Source organism: Sminthopsis crassicaudata, chromosome 3 (assembly GCF_048593235.1).
Source record: "Sminthopsis crassicaudata isolate SCR6 chromosome 3, ASM4859323v1, whole genome shotgun sequence".
Taxonomy (NCBI): Eukaryota; Metazoa; Chordata; class Mammalia; order Dasyuromorphia; family Dasyuridae; genus Sminthopsis; species Sminthopsis crassicaudata.
In genome coordinates, this window is record NC_133619.1 from 229,908,211 (window position 1) to 229,933,196 (window position 24,986).

General features: G+C 33.9%; 1 protein-coding gene across 3 annotated transcripts in view; it reads right to left on the minus strand.

The window, feature by feature from the left end:
* Positions 1-24,986, minus strand: part of STS (steroid sulfatase) — a 215,700-nt gene that overhangs the window by 162,397 nt on the left and 28,317 nt on the right. Inside the window, exon 2 of one of the 3 annotated variants that reach the window (XM_074300198.1) lies at positions 24,371-24,946. The exons of the other annotated variants lie outside the window; for them this stretch is intronic. Coding sequence (XP_074156299.1) covers positions 24,371-24,381 — 11 coding nt within the window. The 5' untranslated portion in view covers positions 24,382-24,946. The remainder of the gene's footprint in view (positions 1-24,370; positions 24,947-24,986) is intronic. 3 annotated transcript variants of the gene reach the window in all.

A 24,986-nucleotide genomic window follows, 5' to 3' on the forward strand; every position in this document is an offset into this window, starting at 1 on the left:
ACTATGTTTGGGATTGATTTGAGTTTTTGGACTAGGCCTGCTGGTTTCATAGGAATAGTTAGAAGACATGTGATAGAGGGAAACTGAGCCTCACAAGTAAAAAGAGAGAAGATAGAATTGAAAAAAAGATATGTCTCTCCTAAATAGGAGACAGTAGAGAGGACAGTGTACAGCAGTCAAGAAAAGCCACCTAAATTATTCAGGAAGGATAATAGATTGAGAAAAGGAAAGAGAACATTTGCATCATATATATTAGAGAACCTAATTGTCCAACATACATTAATTAAGAAGTGAGATTCAAAAAATACAATACTATAAGTAATAGAAAGATTATTGTTGTATGATTGTGTTGTAGGTCTGATTAAGAGTTATTACATAAAGAAAGTTGAGTTAGTATTAGTCTTGGTTCCATTAAAAGTCCATGAATACAGTCCATGAAAATAATGTTTACCTTATTTTTAAATGTCATATACATTTTTAATTATAATCTAGGGTACCAAAGTATTAAAGTAATCTTCAGGTAATGAATGTTTTATTTTAGGGACTTAAACTTGAGAGATTTTATAACTGCAATGGTCAGAAATGCTATAGAAGGTTTTCATAAAGTCTGAACAAGATGATTCATATGTTCACCTTCAATTCCATCATTTTGATTATAGAGAAGAATCACATATGTATAAATTGAGACTTAAAAAGATTAGTCATGTACAAAAATATAGCAGCTGTCTTTGTGACTTCAAAGAATTGGAAACTGAGGAAATACCCACCAATTAGGAATTGGTTGAACAAATTGTGATGTATTATTGTGATGGAATACTATTGTGCTTTGAAAATGATAAGTAGGATGATCAGAAATACCTGGAGAGACTTATATGAACTGATACAAAAGTGAAGTGAGCACAACCAAGAGAACATTTTACAATATTGTAAGGATGGATGATCAACCGTGAAAGATTTAGCTACTCTGATCAAGGCAATAATCCAAGCCAATTCCCAAAGTACCCATGATGAAAAATGTTATTCACCTCCAAAGGGAGATCTTATGTGTAAATTGAAGAATACATTTTTTACTTTCTTGATTTTCCTTGCCTTTTTTGGCAACAGAGCTAATATAGAAATATTTTGTATGATTTTTCATATACAATTGATATAATATTCATTGCCTTCTCAATGGATAAAGGAAGAATAGGAAAGAGGGATAGTATTGGCAACTCAATTTTTAAAAATTTATGTTAAAAATAAAAGTTTAGAAGTGAATTAAAAATTGTAAGGAAAAATATCATTGGCATCTGTGTAAAGGAGAATCTACATAGGAAGGTACTTGTAGAATACTTGTAGTATTCTAGGTAAGAAGTGATGATGGTCTAAACCAGAATAGTCATCATGTGAGTGAAGAAATGCAAATGGAGATAGAATCCATAAAAGAGTTGGAGACTATTTGGATGTAGGTGAGGAAGTGAGTAATGAGCAAACCTATGTGACACACCATAATTGTTAACATTAGGGTTGGTTTTAGAAACAGATTAGTTGTTTCAGACATGCTGAGATTCCTGTGGGACATGCAGTTGAAAATGTCCAATAGACTTATACTGATGTGGAATTAGAAGTCAGCAGTGAGAATAAACTGAAAACAGATCTGAAAGTCATATGCATTAATACAATCACTGAACTCATGGAAACTAATGAAACCTGAGAATGAGTACATAGAAGAAATAGAGAAAAGAACCCACTAAAAACAAGTAAAATTCCTCATGCAGTTATGTCACCAAAGTGTAAAATAAATATTTAAAAAGCTTAGGAATTATGACAAGGATTATAAGATAAATATGAAACAGAGAAGATGTCAATATTATAAAAATATTTCATCAGTTTCAGTTGAAAATAAAAATTGTGTCAGCAGAGGCATAAAAGGGGGGGAATTACATTTTATTTTTCTACTGATGCTAATCCTAAAATAGTCTCTGAGAAACAAACTTGTGTCCTAAAGGGAGTCCTGGGCATGATGGGATAAGCTGTTTCTAAAAGTATTTTTTATAACTGCCTTTCCATATAAGTTCCAAGGACACAGAAACAAGAGCTTGTATTCATCTTAATAAGTTGAGTGAGGCTTTCTCAGTAAATAATTTGTTTTTGAAAATAAACAATGGCTGTGAAAATCTGAAATTGAACTTCTCTGACTTACTTAACAAAGTTAAAGAGAAAAAAGTAGAGACTCAAAAATGATTTTAAAACTTCAATTTTAAAAATAAATGTCAACCACAAAAAACTGAGGTGGGTTATTCTGAATAATCTCCTAGAGTAGATTTTGGGGACAAAAAAATTTGTACATTAAAAACAATAACAACTGAATATTCGATAAACATTTCAGGAAACCAATAAATAGAATGAAAGCCAATGTCCTTTGGAAAATGAACTTTTGGGGGAGGGCAAAACCCTGCCATTAAAATAAAAACAAATACCCTCCAACACTATTATTACTTTTTAAAGTGAAGTTAGTTTCTTCTCTCTTCAATTAATTCTACAGATATAATGGTATATTCAAGCTGTCTGGTTGAAAAGGGTTAACAGACTTTTAAAAAATAATTTTCTAAAATGAAGTTCATTCATTTCCTAAATTACTCATAAAACTTGCTATCAAGGCAACAAACTTGCTCTTCAATTTGGAACTATGCTCAAAAAGTTAACTAACTGTGCATACCTTTGATCCAGCAGTGTTGCTACTGGGTTTGTATCCCAAAGAGATCTTAAAGAAGGGAAAGGGACCTGTATGTGCAAGAATGTTTGTGGCAGCCGTCTTTGTGGTGGCCAGAAACTGGAAACTACGTGGATGCCCATCAATTGTAAATTGGCTGAATAAATTGTGGTATATGAATAGTATGGAATAGTATTGTTCTGTAAGAAATGACAAACAGGATGATTTCAGAAAGGCCTGGAGAGACTTACATGAACTGATGCTGAATGAAATGAGCAGGACCAGGAGATCATTATATACTTCAACAACAATACCTTAAGATGATCAATTCTGATGGGCGTGGCCCTCTTCAACAATGAGATGAACCAAATCAGTTCCAATAGAGCAGTAATGAACTGAACCAACTACACCCAGCGAAAGAACTCTGGAAGATGGCTATGAACCACTACATAGAATTTCCAATCCCTCTGATTTTGTCTGCCTGCATTTTGGATTTCCTTCACAGGCTAGATGTGCACTGTTTCAGAGTGTGATTCTTTTTGTTCAGCAAAACAACTGTTTGGTCATGTATACATATATGGTATTTAATTTATACTCTAACATATTTGACATGTATTGGTCGACCTGCCATCTGAGGGGAGGGGGGGAGGGAGGGGAGAGATTGGAACAAAGGGTTTGGCAACTGTCAATGTTGTAAAATTACCCATGCAAATATCTGGTAAATAAAAAAACTATTAATAAAAAAAATTAAAAAAAAAAACTTACTCTTGTACATTTTTTAAAAGGAGATTTTTCTAAGATAATTGCATATAAAATTCTTTTCTTTTCCTGTTGTCTAACTTAATGCTAAATATGTTGTTATGCATTTATGATGAAATAAAGGAGCAAAACTATTTACAAAAGCATATGACTCAGTTTTACCCATCCATTAATTCATTTAGCCAGCCAACAAACAAGTAATTATTGTCATCTATGTTTCAGTACTGCATTAAATACCATAAGGGATGCAAAACATATGACAAAGCCTTGGTCTCAAGTAGTTTAAATATTGATTTGATAGCTTCTTTTATTTTACTTTTTTGATACTTCATTAAATTCTTTCCAAATAAATTCTGAATGTCTTAGTTAATTAAGGCTTTACCATAATCTGATTTTAACCAGTTTTATCCTACATCACTAATCTTTGTGTACTCTTTGCTCTAGCAAAATTAGATGACTTGCTGTAATGGAGCACATATTATATTTTACTGTTTTGACACCTTTGTTAATACTTTTCCTTATGACTAAAATGCTCTTCTAACCAACCTTATCCTACCTCTTTATATAAAGTTCCATATAGCCTCCAAAGTACTACTCCATTACACTTTCATGATCGATCCCCACATCCAGTAATGATAGTTCCTTCAACAGAATTTGCTGCAGTTAGTACTTCTCTTTTGAACTTTATATTAATGTAAAAATAGCCCAGTGTATTAGAAATAGCAGTGGCTTTCAAGTTCGGAAACTCCTAAGTTCCAATCCTATAGGAGAAACTTATTAGTAAGTAAAAAGAGCTGGATAGGATATTTAAGATCTTCTAGTGCAATTACCTCATTTAGCATAATGGACTAAGGTCAGATAAGTGACTTACTTGCCTTGAGTTGTTTAATTAGTAAATGGCAAAGTTGGGGCTACAAACCAAGTCTTCAGACTTAAAATGTAGAATTCTTTTGACCATACAAGTAGGCTGTGGTTTTCTAATGTATAAATTGGGGGAAATAATACCAATTTCACAAGACATTTGGTGAGGAAATCATTTTGTAAACATTAAAGTAACACAGAAATGTTAGTAATCCTTATTATGCATTTTAGTTTAGTAATTTATGTACAAGACAATACTTAGCTCTGGGAACAATAAAAAGACCCTTCCACCCAAAAGTTTCCATCTTTATAAAAAGTATATTCTACTGGAGGAAAATATATTCAAAGAAGTAAATATAAGGCAAATAGAACAGAGACAAAACTTACAACTAAGAATAAGGAGAAATCAGACAAAGCTTGATAGAGGGGGGAGACCTGAGATGAGACTATAAGAAATATTTTGAGAGAAAGAATTGAGGAAGAAATGCATTCCAGATATGAGGGATATTTTGTGCAATAACATGAAGGTGTAATAAAATGATGAGTTTGAGGAATGGTTGTTAGTCCTGTTTGGCTAGAACATGATTTATGTATGTGATATGAAATTATGTGAAATAGGGTTGACAAGGCAGGCTGATGCAAAATTATGGAGAGAGATCCAAATGTTAAGACCTTGTATTTTATCCTAGAAACAATGTTTTTTTTTGTTTTTTTTTTTTTTCTGGGATAAGATGACACATGATCAGATACATGTATTAAGGAGATTATTTTGGCAGCTGGGAGGAAGCCTGATTTGGAGTGTATGTAGGGATGTCTAGACATAACTAGATGAAAGTCCAATGTGTGAGATGATAATTGAACATATGGGAGCATAGGAAATCCTCAAAGAACAGACTAAAGGGAGAAAAGTGTATGAAAGAATATTGGGGACATTTCCAATGGGGGGGTCAGGAGATAGATATTGAATCAGCAAGAGACTGAGAATAAGTAGTCATGCAGAAGAACCTGGAAAGAACACTGTTCTGAAAGAATTTAGAAAAGTGTGGTAATCAATATTAAAAGCCTCAAAGAGTTCCGAGGATAAAAAGTAATAAAACCACCATTGGATTAAGCTCTTAAAAGAGCACAGAAGATAATGAAGTTGAAAGAAACTTAAGGTTTCAAGAGAGTAAAAAACATTTCATATTTATCTTTCTAGATCAAAAGAATCCCATCCAGTAAGTAAGTGCATTGCCAACAGTAAAAACAATTGTTAATTGGTTAAGTTAGTATATTACAACTTAGTTGGCTTATCCTGTTTTTCTTTCCCCCATAGTATAAAATAGTACTCATCACTGAATTAAAGTCAATTAGCAATGTATAAAGTAGCTTCTATGTACCAGTTATTTCTATAACCACTGGGGACATAATAAATATCTATAGGCTTTTGTAATTTTGTTTTTTTAGTATGCATTCCCTTCCTGCACACATGGAAAGAAAAGTGAAGATAGCACTGAAATTTAATGATTAGAAGAAAGTGACAGCATTGATTAGCAGATAAAAGAGGCCTAAGAATGAGAATTTGAATTTAACATTCCAAATCTAATTCATACTGGCTTTCTAACTAAAGTTAAGTAGATCATCTAATCCATAGAACTCTCAAAATTGTTCTACAATTACTATCTGAACTAATAATTGTCTTTACTAATGAAATCACAGGTTCAGCCAAACAAAGAAGGATGATAATAAATTTGTCCCATCTGAATAACTAAAACTATATTCAATAAGTGGATAATATTCTTTAATATGCCCCTTTCTCTGATAAAACTTTTTGATAAAATACAGAGGCAAGGGGAAAACAATACAATCTATCTAAGGCAGCATGGTATGGTTGACAGTATTGGCCTTGGAGTCAAGAAGATATGACATATTAATTATGTTACCTTAGGCAAGTTTAAGGCACCTCTCGGTGCCTTGGGTAACTCTCTAAGGTTAAAAATTTGAAGAACAATACTAGTGTATGTAGTTTCCTCATTTTGGAGTTCTTGGTGAAGATACCTGAAGTGGTCTGTCACTTCCTTTCCATCTTATTTTATATATAAAGAAATTAAGACAAACAGGGTTAAGTGATTTGTCCAGGGTGATAAAATTAGTATCTGAGAATGGATTTGAACTCAGGAAGAAAAGTCAGCCTGCTCCCAGGAACTGCACTCTATCCACTGTACCACTCAGCTGTCCAAACACAATAAATAGAACTTTGTAGTTCCTTACACCAGGGAATTGACAGGTAGGATTCATTATTATAACAAAAAAGGATGATTACGACTGTTATTTTCCTTCAGTGTTGCTTGTCCTTCATTTTGGAAGAGGATTTATGATATCAAGGGATGAGGTCTTGATTTGTATGTGAATTGGATTTAAATAAAGCAGAAACACACAAAGCCCTAAAATTGAGTCTTTTCTTGAATCAATGAAGTCAAGAAGATTAATAATGATGCAGGATGCAGTGGAGGACCTTGGTGTCTTCATTATCTGACCAATGCTTCACAGTGCCACCTTTGTTGGACTAAACTGTTTTCCCCATTCTGCTGGGGAAGGAGGGTTATCTTCAATTGCTTGGGGCAGTCATCCCTCTAACTCAATGACAGATTTGAGGTCTGTTGGTTACCCTGAATCTTGTTTAGCGTATTTATGGTCTACAAGATGTGGTGCTAAACATGCTATAATTTCTTGGAGCCACTGGTGAGACTTAAGTGAAACTGGTTGACACTAAAGGAGGATGAGGAGCCCTATAAAATGTTCCTCAAGCCCTCATACCAGAGGTGCTAGTTAGTACTCTTGAACACTAGAACTTTAGCACAGATATAATTAACCTAGGCTTTTTGGAAGAAAAGTAGAACAAAGAAGGCAGGCAGGAGCTGATTTCACACTAGTAGTAAATTTGAATGAGTGAGACCACCTCAATTAGTGAGAATGCCTTGACCATAAAAGTACAATGTGACTCAAAAATTCCAAAATCATGTGCTATCTTATAAAACTGAACATTCTTGAGAAATGCTGAGACCCAAAGGTGTTGAATACATCTTTGCTAGGAGAAAAAGGAATACGTAAGAACCATCACTTATATTTGTTGATGGGAGTAGCAGATTACCAACCCTGAATCAGCATACATAATTTCTAAGTCAATTTGAATTGAAACGAATGAGCTATTTGGATTTAGCAACTAGTGGAATCAACTCTAGGGTTTACTCAAGGCTCACAAATATAACACAAGAAAAATTTATTTTTTCTAATAAATTGTATTTAATATGCCATGACTTTTTTAACTGCTCAAATAACAGCACCCCTTTTGATTGATTGGAATATCACATACCAGTCCAATTCTCTGAGTTATTGGTCAGATATCAGACATGTGTAATATTGGAAGAAAATGAAAGCCTCAATGCACAGGAACAGAGAAAATGAATGCCACTACATATGGTGGCTCTGCTTCATTTCCAGTAGCACCCAAGTGGAGTCCAAAGGCATTCTTACATTGTATATTGTGATCTCGTCATACCTTCAGTAAAGAGAAATGTTTAAGTTGTCAGTGGTATAAGAATCTGTGACTATGAGGAAGTACAAGAATATATGTTCACAATTGCTGAGTGGGAAAGTGAATGTTATAAACTTCATTTCCTGCTTGACTCACAATGGGTTAAAAAAAACCCCAAAATTTCCTATTGCAATTACAAGCAAGGGCTGTACTGGAAACATGGAGGACATAGAGTCAAGAATTAAAGAAATCTGATTTTAATCCTTGTTTTGTAGCCAACTCACCTAGAGCAATTCACTTAATCTTAGTAGGATACTGCTTTGTCTTATATACAAAAGAATCAGAAAAATAAAGTCATTTAGGCCATCAGTGTGAAGGAATTCTTCAAAGGATTAGAAATACCTATAAAAGATCAAAATTGCATTATATTGGCTGGGTAAAAGGAGGATGAGGGAAATTTAAAGCGTAGTTTTTTAACTTCCCTACCTCTCCATATGTCACGGCAGATATGCTTTTTCAATCAGTCTAAGGATTCTTTATGAGACCCCAGCTGAAGAAGGAATTCACTGGTCTTCATGTTCTTTGCCCAAAATACTTACAAAAAGTTTTAAATATATGTATTATATTTGTAACTATCTCCTATTTCTCTCACAAGGAAATAATTTAATATGGAAATGTTTAACATGATTGCACATGTGTAACCTATATTAGATTGCTTGCTGTTTGGGAGGGAAATGAGAGAGAAAAATTTGTAATTCTAAATCTTACCAAATGAGTGTTAAAAACTATCTTTATATGTATTTGGAAAAATAAAATAATATTAAGAAAAAAAACATAAAAAAATAAAAAAAGGAAATAATTTAGTCCTTTGAATGACTGTCTTTCTTGGTATTCTCAGAAGTTAGCATGGTGTCTGGCACATAGTCAATGCTTAATAAGTTATTGTTGCTTTACCTTGATATTAGCATCCAGCTTTACTTTAGTGACCATTTATTTATATAATTATAGTGATATAAACTACCTTTCTGATTCTACTTGTTTTGGAAGTTCTTAGAAATCTTTCTATATTTCTCTGAATTCTTCCTATTTGTCATTTCTTACAATGCAATAACATTCTATTTTACTGATAAATCAAATGCTTATTTAACTATTCTTCAATTTAAAAAAAAAAGGAAATACACATTTACATAGCCTTTGAATATGACAACTATTCTATAATTGTTTTACTGTTGCTAAATAACTTTTAGTGCTGGAATTTTAAATTGATGAACTTAATGTGAATTGTAGCTTTGGCACTGATGTAAAAAAAAGCATGTATGTAATATAAAGACAATCAAAGTGATATTACATTGCTCTCCTTATGATCTAAGTATTCAATTTTTCAAAAGTGCCTTTAGCCAAGTTGGCTTTTGTACCAATCCCACCTACTCCTGAATCTAAACGTTTCCCTCATTTCTCTCTGAAAAATCATTATTCTACTTCCCTCCCAACAAATACACTGATGAGAGAAAACAGATATAAGATCCACAAGATGGGAATGTGTGAATAGTGTATAATTTATGGTTTTAGAAAGAGTATTCATCTTGATGAAAGCATAGAGTGGAACAGGGTCCAGAATTTGGGGGAGTGTTGGCTTTGTTAAATTTATGTCCTTATCACATGACAGTTAGTTTTCTAAGCTTACATAATGTGTTTGGTTCTTGTCATCACATTTTAGGCAAAATATTTATTGATAAATAAGGATCCAAAAGAAGGAAGCCAGGAAGGTGATGGACCTGAATATGATGCCAAATTAGGGTTAATTAAAGGAACAGATGTTTAGCTTGAATTAGAGACTTAGATGTAATAGTTTTTTCTTTTTTTTTAATATTCTAAAGACTGTCAAGTGAAAGATACACTTCTTTTCCTTAGTCCTTTAGAAGTCAGAATTAGGAGAGTCAAAGATGCAAATTTAAACATGATCTAGGGGAAATTTTGCTAACAAGGACAGTAAATTCCTCCTTCACTGAGACCTTCAAAGAAAGATTGGCTGACTCTTTTCTTGGGTATGATGTAAAGGGGACTTTTGGTTAGGAATAGATTAGTGTGGATGAGATCCCTTTCAATGCAACAATTCCAAAGTTTAGTATGGAAGTGAAGGAAATAGCAAAACTGAGGGAATTAATTAAAAAAAAAAAAAAAAAAAAGTAGTGGAGAAAAATCACCCTCACCAAATTCTGTGGAAATGTGACTACCCTAGTAAATGGACAAGTTAAAATAAAAGTTTTAAGTTACCTAATGTTATAAAGGACATGGCAGTACTGAAACACACATCTCTGGGATTCAATGAAGAAAAAAAAGGGTATTATGTAGAGTAGTGGAATATAGCTTTTAGGGAAAACATTTAATAAGATCCTCCTCCACTTCCTCCTTCTCCCTCCCCCCCTCCCCTTAGGATGCTTCTGTTCTATGATTCTAAAGTCTTCTAGCTTTGGAGTATAATATTTCTTCCCTTAGACTTTGGGGAACATATATTAGTGATCCTGAGACTCTCTGACCTTAGAGTGCTATTGTTCTGACAATGTCAATGATTCCAAAGTCTTCTGGCCTTAGAATAGGCCTACAAACATTATTGACTGACAGATAATCTGTTGGTCAGTGATAACCAAGTTCCTGAGATAATAATGAATATACCATCCCTCAAACCTACCTGAAAGCCATAAAATTAGCAAATAAGTAACATGAAGCTCTGATCTAAATCTGTCCTATAAATCTTTTTCTTGGTTCTATATTAAATTCTTTTGAAACTTAGCCTGCTTCAACTGGCATTACAATTATAATAAACTTTGCTCCTTGACTTGGAGATGGGTTCAAGCTTGCAAATTCTTTTTAGACAACCTGCAACTCCAGTCTGCAACCCTAACCTTTTGGGGTCCCTTCTGGATGGACCTCAACAGTAGGACCTATATGGCAGGTAAAAATGTAGATAGAGGCATTTTAGAATTTCTCAGATAAGGGAGAGAGAAACTGGAAAGATTAGCAACTATTTGATTTAATGCAGATAGGAGATACAGAGGCATCCAGAAAGAAACACATTAACCAACCAGAAGAAACTCAGTTACAAATTTTGACCAGAAGGAAGTTACTGCTTCTTTTAGAATCTAAAGAAGCATACTGAAAGAGCCAAGCAAAAGAGCTTTAAAAAAATAAATGCTGGTCAGAACTGAATGATATTTTAAACATTTTGTTTTGGGAGGAAGTGGCTGTGGAAAGATCAGCATTAAAAATGAGTGTGTTATAAGGTGGGATATTCCATTCTTCAGATTTCCTCCCCAAACAAGACAGAACAGCACTTGAAAGGTAGAGTGGCTAAAACAAACAAGAGTTTGGAGAGTAGTGGTCCTGGAACAACGGAAGGCCAGAGGAAAGACACAGGAACAGAGGTCTGGCCTCAATGAATTGCAAACATCTCCAGAGAAACAAAAAACAGCAGGGTTGGGAGGCAGCCTCAGCCTCAGGAATTCTCATCTTACCTACAGTATTTGGGAGGTCAGACATCCGAGGAGGGAAGATTGAAGGACTCTGCTGTTGGGACTCGAGGCTTAGCTATTTGACCAGACACAGGCCTAGGCTATGCCTATTGGTGAGAAGGAACTAGCACATCCCTGCTGAGGGAATTTACAAGAGAGCTAAGTTCCTGGTTTTGAATAGGTCCTGAATGGTGTGTTGGAAAAAGAGAAACTAAAAAAATTGATCCTTGAAGCAAGCAGGCAGAAGGCGGCATTGACAGAGATCAGTTTAGCTCCATGGTCCCACCCTCTGAGAGGTCCTCCAATCTGAAATCCCAGTTAATGTCAAATCCTTGAGACCTACCTTCTGTAGAGTTTGAGCAGTCTTATCTTGCCATGACCTATCAGAAATCCCAGGCATGTCCCTGAGGTTAAATTTTCCCTATAAAATCTACTTATGGACCATCCTATGACTGCTGCCCTCCTTTGGGTCAGTCCCCCAGGGCACTCTGCCTTGTGGTGTCTTTCTCCTTTTCTCTCCCCCAAGCAACGTGGTATTTCTCTTAACTCCACTATGTTTCCCAACCCCACTTCTGCCTCCAGCTAACTAACTCTTTTAGGATGCTAAGTCCCTTTTAGGATTTAGCCTGCCAGCTAAGGGCATGTCCCAACCTCATGGGGTGCTCCCTTTATATTGGGTAATTGTGAGTTCCACCAAGGAACTTGTCTTTCATATGCTCTCCCACTCTATTTCATATTTACCATTCCTGGTGTTGATTGTATCCTTTTATTTTGTCTGTAACCTCTTCCCTAAATAAATCTCCCTTTTGTCAAAGAATGGCCATTGTGAATTCTTCACATGATTGAACCCCAACTTTTGGTGCTTGCCACCATCTGGTGTTTACATCATTTTGGTCTTTGAACCACACCACTTTCAGTTCCAGACCTGAGGGGAGAATTGAGGATTACAGTTGCTGGAATATTTGCAGCATAGCATGATTGGGTGTCCTAGCTCTCACTTGGAGGGGAAAGGAATACTGAGGTTGGATCCCTGACAAAGCTCAAAAAATAACAATAAGCTCAGAGTAGCCTTCTGTTCGATTACTAATTTGAACTGGTTTGGTTAAGTTTCCATCTTTCAAATTAAGCAGATTTTCTAAGAAGTTTTCCCCAAACATCCACAATTTATTAAAGTATATTTTTTTTCCACTGTTACATCAAAGAAACAAAAGGACCAGAACAGATCTCATCAGATTACCTTCTTCAACTCCCTCACTCCCCACCCTACCAAAACACCTTCATTCAAATTATTTAGGGCTTCTTGTCTTGTAATGTAAATATAACCAGTTTTCACTTGTTTTCTCCTAGATCTTTCTGCTCCAACAGCTTCATTTGTTATGCTATGGTCTTAGAAAGCTTATTCAAGTGCTGCAGTTTCTTGGTGTAGATCATTAGTGTTAAATACTGAATTTAGGCATATTTTAATAAGCATTATTTAGTGTTTGATGGGGTAAGAAAAGCTTGTTGTAAAATACTGTACTAGGGAATGAATATACTTCTTTCAACTTAATGGGAATCTTAAAAAGTTCAGAAGTTTAAAGTCATAGCCATATCAGAGATGATCCACTCCTATATGTAGATAACACTGCAAATAGCACAAGAAGCAGGAAAAAGGGACTATCTTAGTTCATGACCATAGATCATAAGGACTCAAAAGACATAGCTACAATTCAGTGAAATTACCCAAAAGATTGTGAGGGCAACTATTGTATCTCTGAAAAAAGCAGAGAAATTCTATTCTTTCTGGAAATGATGGGTAAAATAAATTCTAGAAAGTGTTAAGGGGTGAGGGTTATGTCAAATATGTGTGTGCATGTATAATTTCTTTTTAATCATGAATAAAAACATCTTTCCTGACAGCAGAAACATTTTCCACACCAAAAAGATAGATCCTCCTACCTTGTAGCATTTTTGTAAATTATAGTTTAAACTACAGAAAACACAAAGAATCTTAAATAACAGAGCAATAAACTATCAGGTTCTCAAAAGAAACTGAAGACAGATATATAACGGATGTGCTTATACTTTATGCAAACATATATACTATATGCAATATAGTATATCTACATAAACCTTTATAGCGTATACACATGTAAAAAGCCTTATTTTTAAACCTACTTACAAATAAAACAAATAAACAATATAACAAATAAAATGCCCTTCTCAAGAAGACAAATAAACAATCAATAAACATTCATTAAAGCCCTACTGTAAGAGATTATGCTAAATACAGGCAACTGGCACCCCAAAAAAACAAGTTTCTATACTCTTCAATTAGCTGATTTTTGTTGTTGCTATTGTTTGATTTTCATATTCTTGGGTCTAAACTCGATAGTATTTTTAATTTAAGGAACAAGAAATTTGAAATTAAAGGAATGTAACAAATTCTAACAAAAAATAGAACTCATAATGAGAGTTGTAGTGAAAACTTTTTCTTTGTTGAATGTTTGATACTATTATGATAAATAATTGCAAAATGGGGAGAACATATTATTGATTCTTCACCTGAAAGGAAACCTACTATTTGGTTGGATTGTATCATATTCAATTTTACAATCAATTTTAGTAGTTTAAATTGAGTGTATTTTATTTTCAGTTTAAATACAGTAATGCATGTTCTTCTTTTCTCCTTTCCTTCTAATTCATTCATTCTCCCTTTTTTTTCAAGTCCCTATTCCCACCTCACCACAAAGTCCAATAACTTCTTTTTAATTGCAAATGAAAATGAATCTATCATTCTTTTCATTAATAGTTTGAGTAAAATACTAGAATTAAAACACCTAAGCCCTTAGTTATTCTACCTCCCCCCAAAACTCCTTTATGGAAAGCATGTTGTAAATTTGGAATCCAATTTATATTATGAGAAATTTGGTGGTAGGTAATGATTAGCAGGAAGAATTTCCTCCCCCTCCAAAAAAAAGGGAAAAGTAAGGACTAGTGATAAAGACTAAAAAGAGAAAAACATCAATAAAACATTTAAAATATACAGAAAATAAGAAACCCAGACTAACACAAATACTATAAATCTGCTTCTGAGTAAATTAATTGCTTCTAAAGAGTAAAATATATAATTAAAAAAAATCCAAACTAGGGTAATAGTTCATGATTTCATCTGCAATCTTTTTTTGTTCTTTGTATCCTGAAATATTCAGATTTTTTTGATTGGTAAATTCATAACAATAACAACAAAGAACATTTAAATGAAAATAAAAAGTAGAAAACTTCCACCTCAATAGAATTTAGTAAGTAAATAAATATTTCTAAAAGGCATTTCTATGTCACAGTTCATCTCTATATAATATAGCAGTTCAGAAACATATCAAACTCACCACTTCTAAGGAGGCTTTCAGGCAATATGTCTCCCTAAGATGCACAGACACCTATGTACCTTTGTTTAAGGATCTTGAGGAGCTTTACAAACATAATTATACCTGACAACACCCTACCCAAAATCTTACCTTGTTATGAATGATCATTTGGTAGCCTAGGAAGCTATAATGGAGTCATCATTAGCAATAAAGTAATCACTTTATAATTGGAGAATCTATCATAAAAAAGTTATTTAACTGAATATATTTTTCCCTTTGGTCTTCCCCCATTCTCCACATGTTTCAAATATAAATCAGAGGGAATCTGTATTGCCTAAAAGCATACATAGCCGTGATTGCATATCTGAATATGTAACTTCAAACTGTATTACATTGTGGAGAACTAAAATTGTATAAATCAGGTTTTCCTTCTTAAAGCATTAAATTTGTTTATTTAGCATTTATTCTACATGAATTCAATTTATTTAGCATTTATTCTATATGACAAACTAGTATCTATAGTGTTTATGAAGAACATGAATACTATAAGAAATATAGCTAATCAACTCACTGGCATATTTAGATTTTCATTTAACTTTCAACTAAAATAAATATGATTACATATTAGTGGATAAAAGAGAGAGTTGGAATCTAAAAATCAACTGTGAAGGTTCATGTTCTTGTTATCTTTTTTTAGAGTTGTACCAATAGATCTTCTGTACCTGTTGATTACCTATGTGTAATAGCCACCCACAAAAGGCCTGAAGGAATTCATTCTGTTTGTCAACATCAAATGTTTAGAATGATTAACATACTTAAGCTACACTTCCAAGAGGACCATTATGTGAAGGATGGTTTATTATGAGTGACAATATATAAATCTATATCTAAGAAATACAGTGGTTTAAAAAAAATAGAATGCAATTGGAAATAAAAGAGTTTCTTTTTCAGATTTTTGTTTGTATAGATACATGATAAAAGATCCAGTAACTATCTTTTTTATCTGTTGTCTAAAGATCATTATGTATAGTAAGAATCATTACTTATAAATGTTGGAAAAATTACCCATGTGTATACTAAATAAATAAATGAATGGATGGATGGATGGATGAATGGATAGACAGATAAATAAATAAATAGAATCATTACTTAGTTGACTACATGGTCATATTTTACCAATGCCAACATTCCATCAACCACATTAAGTCTTAGAGAGATGTCTGGATGAAGGGAGTACCTGTATCTGATCCTTATAGTGTTGGAACAGATAAATCATAAGATCTGATTCTCAAAGATAATTTTCAGGATCCCTTTAGCATTAATTTATTCAACAACATTAAACAAGCATTTATTAAGCATCTTATCGGTTCCAGGCATTAGAAATACAAAGACAAAAATCAGAGAGTGTTTGCCCTGAAGGACTTTTTTTTATTTTGGGGGGGGGATGAAGAGGGAAGAAAGGATAATATATATAAATTAAATTAAATATAAACTCTATAGTAAGTTTGAGAGGAGGAACTAATAATTGGGCCTGGCTTTCTATAGGAGGGTGATTATTTCAACTAAGCTTTGAAGGAAGCTAAAATATAGCATTGCTTAGCTTTTTAAAAATGTAAATCTAGCATTAGGCATGTAGTAAATCATAATCCATTCAGAGAGTCCTAATACAACTATAAAAGAATTTTAAATTGGGATCTTTGACCAAAAACAGAATCTTCATTTCTTATTTCAACTTAAATATTGAATTTCAGTTGCTAACCCAACTACTTGGAACCCTTCAGTTCTGTTAAACACTGTTTAAATCAAGATATTAAAAAAAAAATTATCCAAAAACCCATTATTTTATATGGCAGTTTATATAACTCTACCAAAAACATACTGAAGTGAATGCCTTCAAATGAAGAATAAGTAAAAAAAATAATAAATAAATAAATTAGAAGAATAAATAAGAAATAAAGATAAAAAGGTGAAATGTAGGAGAAAACTTAAAAGTTATTGGCTGAAATAAGTTATAGACATTTATCCTTTTCAATTATTATGCTTTTCTGACACTTTATCAGCAGCAAAATTTACTGTCTTTTTCCTCAATATATCAAAAACAGCACTCTTGTCCTTACTTTTTCCTTTGCAACTTATTTCTCGTTACCTAGGCTTACTGCCTGTGAAGTTAATCTTTACTCCTTGCTAAATCTTGCAGTTCCTTAACATCTTCACAATTTGTCCTCTTCTTTTATCTTCACAGGGGTAGCATTCTAGTTCAGTTCATGATCTCTTTCCTATTCTACTGCAGCAGCCTCTTAATTGGTCTTCCTACCCCAACTCCTTCCTCTCCCAATTTATGATCCACAAAGCTACTAATGATCCCCTTAAAGCACAGGTCTGATCATGCCATTAACCTGCTAAGAAAGCTCCAATAAATTCCTATTACTTCAAGGATAAAATACAAATTCCTTAGTTTGGTATTTAAAGATTTTCATATAGCTCTGACCAGGTTAGCTATGCTAGAAATTGGAGTTTAATCTTTTTAAAGGAATTTTTTGGAAATAGAACAATTGTTTTATATTTTGATTATATATATGAATATATACACATTGTATATTTGTATATAATGCCATATTACAATGTTTTCCGATGTATGGCATATTATTCTTGACATTTTATACAGTCTAGCCAAATTGACATATTTGCTGTTTCTCAAACACACATTTCATCGCCAGTGTCCAAGCCTTTGTACAGATTGCCATCCATCCTTGGAATGTACTGTACATCCTCTTCACTTCTGCTCTTAGAATTCCTAGCTTCTTTCAAAGTTCAGTTATATTTCACCTCCTATTGAAATGAAAAACAAAACAAAACAAAACAAAACAAAACAAAACAAAACAAAACAAAACAAAACAAAACCTAAAGGAAGGCCTCCCTGATGGGTAAAGTTCCTCTATTAAGTGTTCAAGTGAAAACATGGACAGAATCTATACAGGATGCATTGACATCTACATTTTCAGAAGAAATAAATATAATAATGGGACCCACAAAAACATTAAGATTAAATGAAATACTGCATTGTGAATTTAATGTAAAAATGTAATATGTAAGGAAAAGCAAGTTCCCAGAGGGCAGACTTTTTTTTCTTTTCCTTGCATTTCTAACATTTATCACAAAGCCTATCTGGCACACAATAGGCAAATAATGCTTAATGAATGCTTGCTGCAAACTTTTCTTTCAGTGAATGTTAAAAGCATCTAGATATAAGTGAATATTAATAATAAATAATCTTACAATTTTTACATTTTCAGTTGTGGGAGTTTTAAGTACTTTCTCAGGGCTGAAGTAATTTTGAAATCACAAGATTAGTTTTCTGAACCAGTGCTTTAATACCTTATTTACCTCCCTGAGATTTCAAAATTAAAGAGGATATTAGAGACTATTCAAATCACAACCTTCATTTCATAGATGAGGAAACTATGCCTACAGGAGTTAAGTGATTGCCCAAAGTCAGTAGTTGTATAAGTTGGAATGAAAACCTCAGATCTTTTGACTGCTGCTCCCATGATTTTTCCAGCATATGATGTGGAATCTTAAGAGTCTTGAAATTAAATGATTTGAAAAAATGATATATCTTGATCTTTTATCTATTTAAAACCTTCATTACTCTTGACTTTTTTTCCTCACAAGATACAAGGTTAATAAATTACAAATCTACTCATCTAAAAGATATAATTAGACTCTCCCAGGGAGTAAAGTTAATAATGTTTTAGAGAAATTGGATAGTTATTGACTAAAAGGTACTTTTGCTATGGAATCAGGAGTAATTAAGGGAAAGGGTGGAAGGAGAACTGGATAAAGTGTTCATAACCCTCTGGATCTTGCAGAGCATTTTCCTCACAATAACACTGTGAAGTAGGTAGGGTGAGATTTTATTCAAAGATGAAGAGAGACAAATTCAAAGAGAACAAATCACTTGTCCATATGGCAATTTGGAGATGAGACTCAAACAAAGGAGTTCTGATATCATATCCAGTGCTTCTTTCAAGCTGCCAGGGACATTTCCAAGACCCTAACATTTTCATCTAGGTCAAAAAATTCTAGGTCACAATTAACACTACCTATGGCTGCAGACAACTGTGGCCTAGAATAGATCATAGTATCATAGATTTAGACCTATAAAAATGCCTTCCAGGTCATTTAAGTCATTTAGACCCTATGGAATTTAATCCATTGTTTAACTGATTAGCATTAACCAAAGCACTTAAATAATACTGAAGATATATCTCAGGAATAATAGGAGTCATTCGAATCCAATTTTCCAAATCAGCACAGCTACCAGGGTGCCATTATAAAGTCAAAATTTAGATAATATCAAAATATATCAGCAAATGACATGGTGGCTTTATTTGTTTTGTTTAGACTTTTTTAAAAATTAAATTTGAATCATAAAAACTCTTTTTAAAAATCACTTTCATATTTTTAGCCTGTTCAAACTGTGAAAAACACTAAAGAATATAGAGCAATGATTTGATGGCATTACATATATGATTATCATAATGAAACACAGAATCAAATTATGCCAATCAACTATTAAATAACTTTTAGACCTTAGACCAATAACTATTTGAGTACTTACCAGAATACCATAAAGCTCCAGTAATGGATTGCAAACAATTCCAAAGTCTTTCTGATGAAAAGGCAATACATTAAAAAGAACACTGTGTTTATAGTAAGATTAATGAACAACCCACCAAGGATACTGTGTGTATTGGAGGATAGATGAACAGCAGAAATAGTGAATATGGTATGTAGATAAACATTTGCATCAAGCTGATACTGAAAACACTCTGAATTGCAACATGCCATGCCTGATGAATTTCTGTGGGATCTATTTTAAAGGTGAGGTTTTGTTTCGGAGTGCTAAGGAGAGTGGCAAGGGGAAGGTAGAAGGAATAGAAAGAGATGAAAAAACAGATAAAGAGAGAAAAAAGAGTAGAGAGAGAGAGAAGAGAAAACAAAGAGACAAAGAATGAGAAAAGAAATGGGAAAAAAAGGAAAAGGAAGGGTGGGTGAATAAGAAGGAAGAAGGAAAAGGTCAGGAATAGGATACTAGATGGTACAACCATCTAACTTCTATCACAAACTCTCAGCTGCAGAGATTTAGAAACAAAAAAAGACCCAGTGTTCATTTAGTGAGTTCTCCTCACTAAATCTGCCTCTAAAAATTTTTATTCAGCAAGGAAGAAGGTTATTAATTGGGAATTGAAATGCTTCATCACCAAATGAACTACTCCACATAGACCCACGTTCATTGAGTAGTTCAAGTACTCAGTGGTCAAAAAATTTATGTCATCTTGTGGTGTCCTCAGTCTGAAAAATTCTAACATTTATTAATGTTGATAGACTTCTAAGAGGACTCACTCTAAGCTTCTGACATTGTGAAGTCTGTTAAGACCATAGCTACAAAGTTAGAATGAACCTCAAAGCCCATCTACCCCAACCTCCTTTCTTTATAGATGAGGAAACTCATGGGATAAGGGACCACAGTCATATAGGTGCTGAGTGTCACTGGCAGAATTTGAACATAAATTTTTGATTCCAGATTTTCCCCACTATATCATACAACTTCTGGGCTAAGGGAAAATGCCTGAGGGAAGTAAAGGGTTGAATATTTCTGAGGTATATTAGATTTGCCAATTACTTTGATGTGGGGATGCCAGTCTGAACCAGGGTTGTGGGTATCTAAAATAATTGATGAGTCAATTATCTAAAATACAATAGATCTAAACAGACAACTAAGACTATATAGTTGTGTATGAAAAGTTCCACGTGAGTAATAAAACTATAAGCTACAGAATTTCAAAGGAAGAGAAATCTGTGTCACGAGGTCTTCACAAAGAAAATAGGCTTTGAGCTGTATTTTAAGATGGATAGGTAAAGTCGTTGTAGATTCTATGGGATGGGACAATAACACAAGTATAAAAAAAGCAAGATGCATTTATGGGACAGCAAAATTCACATTTATGCAACATTTTCTTAATTTATCTTCATAATCCTGTGATATAGAAAAGTTCAGTATCCAAGGAAAAACAATATAAAGCATATTCAAGCAAAAAAGAAGAGGTAATAAAGAGTGGCATAGACTTCAGAGAAACCACAAGATCATAGATTTTGAGATGGAAGAGTCCTTAGAAGACATTTAGTCCAATGCTGTATTTTTTACAGATTAAATCAAATGCTCCAAGACACAAAAATATAAAGAAAGAGCTAAACTTTAAACTCCATACCTACTTCTGCTTATATTTAGTGTTCTTTTCTCTGTATTACAAGTCAAGGATAAAGATTGAAGGGAAAAGGTCTTTGGATTGACAATTAAAGCATCACTGGTTACTTTAAAAAGGGAAAAAAGAAAATTGAATCTCTTTGAACTTTATTTTCTTCATGTTTAAAATGAGAGCACTTGACAAACTAGCCTCTAAGGACTCTTCTAACTCAACATTTGACCTTGCTGTCTCTCTGCAGTCTGTGACACTACTTACCACCTCTTTTCTTCTGGATTTGCTCTTCTCCCCTTAGATTAGGGTCACTGATTTTTCTTGCTTCTCTCTGTAGACCCTTATCTCCTTCCCAGATTCATCCTCACCCTCTTGCCCCCCAAAATAAACTAGAAGAGTATGAAGTCAGATTACCGAGTTTAACAATAAATGGAAAACATTAGTGTAGATTGCTTTTTCTAAAAGTTTAGCAATAAAGTGAAGGAATAATTATAGATGATATTTATATATGTAGCAATTTATTTATATCATTTTACAGGATTTTCCAGAACCTTGTAAAACAATAAACATTAGGCACCTCCTATATATCAGATATTGAAGATACACATATCAAGGATGTTATAATGTCTATTTATAAAGAATTTACATTCTAATAAGGAATTAGCTTAAAAGAACATTAAGACAAAATAATTTCTTCTTTGTTTTTGTTCATTTGTTTTTTTTATTATCCATTGTTTATTTTTGTTTTGAGACTAAAGATCTGAACATGATTGTTGGCAGAAAAAGGACTAGCAGAGAGGGAAAGATTGAATATATTTTTTGGAGAGAAGCAGGTATGGATCATTTGTGAAATGACATATGGACCTGAAGGAAACTGAGTTAACAGATTTAGAAAGACAATTGCAGGGTTTCATCTTGGTGAATAGGAAGGTCACCTCATGCTCTAAGTCTGGAGCAAAGGAAATGATGAGAGAGAACATCAAGAGGAGTTTTGAGGGATGTCATAATATATAATTTTAATTTCCCTCTCCCCCCAATAAACTAGAAAGCTTGGTAATTCAATGAAAGAAAATGTGTTAAGAGATGCAGTTAGGGGTTCTGAGAAAGGAGAGTTTTGAGGGACACCAGCAGTAAAAAGATAGGGAATCAATTTTCATTGTGTGTCTAGTAGCTGTCAGAAAACAAGAACTAGTAACGGACCTATCCAACTATTTTAGAACTTCCTCTGGAAGCATTCTGTATCTTGGGAAGAAGAATAGAAAAGGTGGATGTTTGAGTAACTAATGGGGAACGAATAAAAACAGTCATCAAGGTTACTGATTCTGTAATAGTAGGAGGACAAACTAAAAGTATCTCATCTCACCAGTATCCATCTTCTAGCAGTCTGGGGTCTCTTAACTCTGTCTCTGGCTCTACATTAAATAGCTTTCAGCAAGCCACTTCATTTCCCTCAATTTCTATTTAACAATCTTTGGTTCTGTAATTCTGTGGGGGCAAGTATTAAAGGATAGAGAGAGTATAATTGACATGGTTTACTATGGTCAAAATTGCAAAGGGAAGAATAAATTCAGAACAAAGACAATACATGAAGAAGATGGGACTTGGTAGAGAAGGTAAAGACCCCACTAAGGACAAACAACCTGCCCATTAGTTATGAAAAAAGGAATTTAAAAGCCAGAAGGATATTGACTGTATCTTAGTCAGGAAATTCAAAGTTCAGGATTTTGGACATCCAACAGTTTTTGGCTGTTAAAGGTTAGGTCCAATCACACTAATGAGGTGGGATAGTGATAGAGTAAGGTTGAAGGTCACAGGATTTGAGGAATATTTCTAAAATTCTTTCTGATCCTATGATTCTCATTCATTTCAAATGCAATTGGCATGGAGGCCTTATCATTTTAAGTTATCATTCTTGACCTCCATTATATTCTTAAAATACTATGAACTTTTTGCTCCTTCCCCAAGTGCTACTTATCAAAATGAAGATGTAACAATACAGAGGCAAGGGATAATCCAAGTGTCTTCTGGCACTATCAAGAATGCCACTTTACTGTAATACATATCTACAGCATTCCCAGTGGTCCTTGAAATGATATTAAGGATCTGGTAGAAAAAAGCTACAGTAGAACAATGCTTTCCTTTCCACACATGTAATCACAATCTGAGCAAACAATAGCACACAAGCTACAACTGTGGTTTAAAATTTTAGTCCTGATTATTCTCTGTTCTTTTAGAAGGATATGGCTTTTACCTGTCAAATAAGCAACACAGATGTAATACTGTTGCCATGGAAAACATTACCTGACCTCTGTAGGAATGTTTTATGGTTTCAGGAAGATTTTTAATGCAGGATCTTTTAGGATGTTATAGGCATGGAATATCATGATCTCCAAAGAACTGAAAAATAAGGATCATCAGTGAAGACATTTGGTTGGGTGTGAAAAGGATAAAAAGAATTATTTTAAAATTACTATGGTGAACTACAAAGTAGAAAATGTCATCAAATAAATACACGACTAGAAAAAGATGGTCTTGTCATGTAGTGAGGAATGACTGACAAACAGGCTGTGTGTTCCAATGATATGCTTGAGCATTCAAGAGAAAGTGAGGAAGGCACTTAGCATGTTGACATGGTGGACATGGACAGGAGTGGAACAAGATGGGTAAACATGGGAGCTGTATCACTAGAAGGAAGGCCTGTATCAATTAAATCACTGAGAATTTGAGTATGCTTAAACCTAAAATGTGTATTTTAATAATTTAATAATACCATATTTTGCAACCATGTCATTTATAATACACTACTGACAAACAGGAACAGTTAGATGGCATGCATCATAAATCTTAACACTTTTTTTTTTCATTTACTGCTTTTTAAATGTTTATTGCTCTGATAGGGTCATTTTTCTTTGTTGTTAAAAAGCTTTCCTTCAAGGAATTATCCATGCATACTATTGTCTTGAGTTTTTATTAAATTCTTCTCAATTATGCATGCTCTCCTCTGAAAAAATGATGTCATAAAAATCCAATCATGATAAACTGCCCTGTTATTAACTACCCATGTATGTATGTAAAACCCCACTTTAAAAAAATAACACACAAAACACAAAACAGAAACACACTGCAAGCATATTACTGTATTTTATGGCTAGGCCAACATTGTGCTTTTCATGATACATTAAAAAAAGGTGAAGAGGAAGAAATGTGATTAGGGCTTTAAAAGGTAATGCGGCTGTAATAGGCTTTTTTTAATTGCAGCAAAAGATGGCACCACATACAAAATATCTCCCCTGAACACAGAAATTTTGCAGTTCTCTAACATTAAACACTTCATTAGTGTATTTTCTTCCCTTTATCATCTGTTCTGCTTTTATTTGATTCCATTTATTTAAAAAATGCACTATGGAAAAAAAAAATGTCAGCCTTACTTGACACTCATGATGAAGCCTGGTACAGAAGACAAGAGTGCGGGAGACTTCAGATCTGTCTTCAATAAATCATACCTAAAATAACCCAGACGTTTCCTTCTTGCCACCCAAACCAGCCCGGATTATGCCCATGCCCCACTGGTTGGCCGCAGAGCACACCATGATTCCAGCTGGAGGCTCCACTTCTGATTTTAGTAACAGCCGGGAGCCAGGCGGGGTGCCAAAAAAAAAAAAAAAAAAAAAATTAAAGAAAAAGGAAAAAGAGAAGAAAAAAAGCAGAAGCCAGTGGCACCTGAATGTAGCCCTTGGCGATCTGATCTTTCGCTTACGAAGACCAGCTCGTTCCCAGGACTACACGACCAACATAGAAAAGAACATCAGCCAAGAGCAGTTCTGACACTGAGTGACCTCCCACCTTCCCTCGGGTAGCTTTCCTCAGCCTCCCATCAGGACCCCTAGCATCTTCCTCTTCTGCCCTTCCCCCCCTCCCTGCAGCTCCAGCCGAGGCAATGAATGGAGGGCTGCTAAAACGTCTCCGAGGGGGCTCGATCTGAGCATGCTCCGTAGCTCCGGGATCTAGGCAGGAAACACAGGCACCGCACACACCCACGTTAAC